Source organism: Artemia franciscana, chromosome 11 (assembly GCF_032884065.1).
Source record: "Artemia franciscana chromosome 11, ASM3288406v1, whole genome shotgun sequence".
NCBI classification, from domain to species: Eukaryota; Metazoa; Arthropoda; class Branchiopoda; order Anostraca; family Artemiidae; genus Artemia; species Artemia franciscana.
The window spans coordinates 16,104,722-16,110,721 of NC_088873.1; the positions used below are offsets into that span (position 1 = coordinate 16,104,722).

Below are 6,000 nucleotides of genomic sequence, written 5' to 3' on the forward strand. Positions count from 1 at the left end.
TGTTATTTGATCTTTGGACTATTTCAAGCAAAATGACTATCCCAAAATTTTGGTTGAATGCGTTTGAAGAAAAGAGGGGGTCTGGGATGGAGGGGGTGGATGCCTTCCTTTCCCTTTTAACTCTTAAAGAAGTAACCAGAATCTTCAATTTCCAATCGAGTGAGCCACTTCTACGGTTTTTATGACAAGCCCTTACATAAAAACCTTATATTCCTCCGGTGTATAACTTACAACAATTGCCCCTGGGTTCTAGGGGGGGGGTGTGTCAACCTTGGAGCTTTTGTCATTTTATCTTTAAGGTATTTTGAACAAAATGACTGTCTCAAAATTTTGGTCGGATGCATTCAGGGAAAAAAGGGCCTTGGGGGGGGAGGTTATTGGCTCTCCTATTTATTTTGAATCTTAAAAGGGACACTAAAAATGTCAGTTTACAATTGAACAAACCTTCTCTGAAGTTTATACTACAATCCCTTCTATAAAAACCTTATATGTACCGGGGACATAATTTCCAACACTGGCTTGCGGGTTCTGGGTTCCCATCGGACCACTTTTGGCTCTTAAAGAGGGAACTAGAACTTTAAATTACTTTTTGTTTGAGTCCCCCCAAAGTTTTGTGCGACCGCCTCTTCCATAAAAAAAAACCATGCGCCCCTAGGACACAACTAAGAACCCACGATATTTTTGTTATCTGATATCTGAACTATTTTCAGTAAAATGGCCATCACAAATTCTTTATCGGATGGGCTTGAGGGGAAATTGGCATGGGGATGGGGGGGGGGGTAGTTGACCTCTGATCTCATTTGACTCTTAAAAATTGAGGTATAATTTTCTATTTCCATTCAAATGAACCACCTCTGAAGTTTTTACTACTATCCCTTGCATAAAAACTTTATATTCCCTCGGGCCATAACTTAGAACACTTGCCACTGGGCTCTGGGGGGTTATGTCAACCCCGGAGCTTTTTATTTGATGTTAAACTATTTTCAATGAAATGGCTATCTAAAAAAATTTATGGGGTAGATTGGGGGGAAAAGAGCATGGGTGAGGGGGCTAGTTAGCCTGCGATCTCTTTTGACTCTTGAGAAGTGAGCTAGACTTTTCAATTTCCAATCAAATGAACCCCTCTGAAGTCTATACGAGCAGCTTTTCCTTAAGAACCAAATATGCCCCCAGGGTATGATTTACAACGCCTGACTCTTGGCCCTGGGGGGTTTTATTTACCCCGAAGTTTTGTTATCTGGTCTCGGAACTATTTTTAAAACTTTTATCAGATACATTAGGGGAAAAAGGCGTGGGGGACTATTTGCCCTCTGATGACTTTTAACTCTAAAAAAGGGCACCTTGACTTCCAATTTCCAATGGAATGAGCCCCCTCCTAAGTTTATAAGACAATCCCTTCCACATGAAGTGCCTTGGGGAAACTAAAATAAAACATTGGAGCCTTATGGCCTTAGGGGTGGTAGGAAGCGGCTAGTTGCCATTGAATCACTCTTGACTCTTAAAAAGGGAACTAGAACTGTCAACTTATAATCATTTGAGTCCCCTCTGCATTTTATACGACTATCTCTTCCATAAGAATCCTATATGCCCTTTGGGCATAATCTGCAGCCCAACCCTGGTTTTTTGGAGGGCGGAGTGTGGCTTTCTCAAATTTGTTATCGAATGTATTTGGAGAAAAGAGGATGTGGGAGGGGGGGATACATGCCCACCGATCACTTTTGATGACTCTTAAAACGGTAACTATAACTTGGAATTTCCAATCAAATAAGCAACCTCTGAAGTTTATACGACCAACCCTTGCATTAAACATTATCTGCCCTCGGGACATAACTTACAATGCTTCCCTCTTGGGAGTTAGTTCGACCCCTGAGTTCTTGCTGTTTGATCTTTAAACTATTTTGAACAAAATGGCTGTCTCAAAATTTTCATCGGATGTATCTATAAAAAAAAGCCTTCGGGGGGGGGGGCATTTACCCTCCTATCAGTTTTGACTCTTAAAAAGGGCACTAGAAATTCCTATTTACAGACAAAATGGCTATATGAAAAATTCGATCAGTCGCATTTGCGGAAAAGAGGGTTGGGAGAGGGCGAGTTACCATCGGATCACAACTTTTAGTTCTTAAAAAGGGAATTGGAACTTTCAATTTTTAGTCATTTGCGTCCCTTCCAAGGCTTATACTCGGATATAGTTCTTCCATAAAAATTTTATATGCCCCCATAGCATAAGTTAGAACCATTCCCCCGGGCTCTGGGGAGGGGGGGGGGGTATGGTATGTTGACCCTGAAATTTTTGTTATATGACTGTTGGACTATTTCAAACTAACTGGCAATCCCAAAATTTTGATTGGATGCATTTGGGAAAAGAAGGTGCGTGTGTTGGGGGGGGGGGGAGGAAGATACCCTTCCTTCCTTTTTGACTCATAAAAACGTAACAAAAACTTTGGATTTCCAATCAAATGAGCCCTCTCTGAAGTTTATACGAACATCCCTTCTATAAGAACCATATATACCCCCAGAGCATAACTTACGACGCATGCCCCCGGGCCAGGGGGGGTTCGACTCTGGAGCTTTTCTTATCTATTCTTTGAACTGTTTTTAAAAAATGGCTATCTCGAAATTTGTATCGGATGTATTTGGGGAAAAAAGTCATGGGGTTGGGGCTAGTTGCCTTCAGGTCAGTTTCGACTATTTAAAGGGCACTAGAACTTCTCATATCTAATTGAATGAGTCCCTTCCAAAGTTTATAGGACCACCTTCTTCATATGAAGTGACTCTGGGAAAAAAATAAAATAATAATAATAAAACATTCGAACCCTATAGCCTTTAATATAGGCAACGCTACAGTGTTGCCTCTGACTTTGTTAATGGCACCACAGACACTGGAGTAGGTAAGGATTTTGAGTAACTGGATTTTCAGTAAGTCCTGAGAGCGTTTTGCCTAGTTGCTTTTCAAAAGCCTGTCTAAGCTAGGCATCACTTTCACAAAACTCGAAAGTATAATATAGTCAGTTCAGTCTTCCTCTAAATGGCTTATCTTTATGTATAATGAGCAATTCTTTTAATACGAAATTAATTAATTATTTTTGTACTTATTTCGATAACATTGCAGTTTATACGTATTGTGAACAACTTAGTGAAATAGCATGAACGAAACCAAAATTGTATGTTTAATATTCTTAAAAATAATGTTATATAAAAAATATTCTTACAATAATGTCCTTAATAATAACGAAATTCTTTTATTACTGCATTCAGAAAATGTCCTTTTTTGAATTTCAGGGGTTGCTTCTATTTTAGCTGCATTATTTCAATTATTTTAATAATTTTAATAATTATCAAGTAATTTTAACTTGCATACACACACACACACACACACATATATATATATATATATATATATATATATATATATATATATATATATATATATATATATATATATATATATATATATAATGCATGACTGTATCCAAGGGAGGGGATACCGAGTTTGACCCCCCCCCCATCCCAATTTTTTATGTAACTGGTAAAAAGGCTATAAACATGCGGTATAAACATATTTTTCGAAGTTTTTTGCTGTAAAACTTCACGCGAAAAAATATTCCCCCCCAAAAAACAAAATCGTGGATATCTCTTAGATATATGTATGTGTGTCTGTGTTAGTGTTTGCACTGGTGACCATAGCGCTCTTAACTTTTGTTCTTTTAGCTTTGTTTAGTAACTAAACTCATTAAGTTTAGATTTAGTTTTAGTTTAGTCACTTTAATTTAGTTTACTAGCTTTTATCTAGCGTGTATTGTGGGGTGCTATCTAACAAAAGTGTGTTTTGCTTCCCATATTTCTCCAGTACTTTTAACTTTTGAATTCAGCACTTTTCGCAACAGTGGTTTCATACCTCATAATCTGGGGGGGGGGGGTAAGGTATACCATACACGTGTAGAAAAATAAAATGAAAGGAATTAATTACCAGATGTCATAAAAACTAGGAGGCAGATGCTCATTCCCTTTCCAGGCCTAAAAATGCCACAGACTGCTCGTTTGCTTTTTGTAATTTTCGAAGATTAAAGAAGTAATCTTAACCGAGTTTGAAAGCAGCTAAAGCCCGATCAGGTTGGTTTATTAACTACTTTTTATTCTAATACCGAAATAAACATCTATTTTTTCCACAGACGGCCCTTAATCAGAGCTTGAGCCCACTTCCAGCGGCGTTGCCGTCGTCACGTCGCTTTCAAAATAACGAAGAAGAATACGTCATAACATTTGTGCGTGGGGAAGCTGATGGTAGCTCTGGCATTGATGCTCACGCACTGACAGTGGGAGCCGACGCGGCGTCCTGCTCAGAAGATGGAACCACTGTGAGCAGCACCACATCGCCAGAATCGAGCTCAGCTTCAGCTAGTCCTTTGCCAAGAGGCAGGGTTAAAGTCCTCGATCATGAACAAGAGAAATCTGGAAGTCCTTTTTCAACATAGAATACAATGCGATTGATGATCCTATTTGCTATCCCATTTTAATTTGTTGCTGTGAGTCTGGTTTGCAATGAGAACTTAAATTTAAGCAAGTCTGATTGCGGCTCTTTTAGGTCAAGTTCAATCCTGGGATTGTTGTGAATTATTAGAATGTTTTTGGTCTTGTCTATATCTTTGGATAACTGTGTTTCTAAGTGCTCTCTTTTTGTTTTTACGCTTCCTATCTACGTGAGTGGCTGTCGTGCCCTTCATTTTTTCCATCTATTGATTTTAGGACTTCAGATCGTTGGAAAGTTTTCATTAATTTTCTAGTGCTCCAGATCAAAGTAAATTAGCCTTTAATATTAGCTAATATAAATCAATGACAGTTTCTAATGCTAAGGTTTCATACGTCTCAAACTATTTCTACTGCGTTCTATGACCTGTTACCTTTGTAAAATCCTTGGATTAGTCAAAGTAAAATGTAATTTAACTTTGTAAATGTAATACGGTAATGATCAAAATGACATTGGTATTTTAAATTAATCTTTCTTGCTCACCCTGATAAAATGTCCTTGCTGGCGTAAATACTCGTAGATACATCTAGGTCTGACCTGTATAAGAAATGAGACATTAAAAGGTTTTGAGAAAGGAGAAAGGGTCCTTTCATGCCCAAAGTGTAATAAACTTGTTAGATATTTTTTCGAATCGGTGTTCGGGGGAATATTATTGAGGCTTTTTAGTAACTAATTCTTCTACACTCTGTCACTTTCAAAATTTTCTGGTAAGAAAAAAAAAACACAACTGCCTATGCAAAAAAAGAGGTGTCCGTTATTTTTCAAGATGGGGCGGGGGCTTAATTCCTCTAGCTTAATGTTTCAGACTCTCATGAATTTAATAGGGAGCTTTTGATTTCGACCTGCTGCCATTTTAGAGATTCTTCAAAATTCTTAAAAATTTGTTTTCGTTATAAAATTTTTTCTGTTAATATAAACCTGTGTTATAGTTATTATTCCTGAATCACCATTAATTGAGAAATTTTTTTACTAAACAGTGTTTTTTTTAAACACTCTTTTTAATTTTCGATTACTATGGGCTCTAGTTCTCTCTTTACTAGGTTTCAGCTACCGCTGTGATGAAAGCAGAATTTCATGAAACTTGATCATTGTAACAAATATTGTTTTACGTAGTTTTACGTAGTATATATATATATATATATATATATATATATATATATATATATATATATATATATATATATATATATATATATATATATATATATATATATTCACAGGTGGGACACAGGAACACAACTACAAATATTAGATTTTTTTTCAATTTACCCTTTCTACTCACCCATATACCATTACTTACGTGTTTACGTGTCTGAATACCATTACTGGAATTCAGACACGCAAGTACATATAGGTCTGACCTGTAGGGGAAAGAGACATCAAAAGGTTTAGAGGGGATGAGCTTCCTTTATGCCCCAGCTTCGAAAATTTCATTAGAAACCTTTTGAACCAATCTTGGAGGAAATTTCCCATTT

General features: G+C 37.0%; 1 protein-coding gene across 2 annotated transcripts in view; it reads left to right on the plus strand.

Annotated features, from left to right (window-relative positions):
• LOC136032878 (rho GTPase-activating protein 100F-like) overlaps positions 1–5,643 on the plus strand; it is a 142,409-nt gene extending 136,766 nt beyond the window's left edge. The window contains exon 15 of one of the 2 annotated variants that reach the window (XM_065713304.1): positions 4,170–5,643. In XM_065713304.1, coding sequence (XP_065569376.1) covers positions 4,170–4,472 — 303 coding nt within the window. In that variant the 3' untranslated portion in view covers positions 4,473–5,643. The remainder of the gene's footprint in view (positions 1–4,169) is intronic. The other variant, XM_065713305.1, reaches the window with a different exon arrangement.
• Positions 5,644–6,000: the final 357 nt, after the last annotated feature.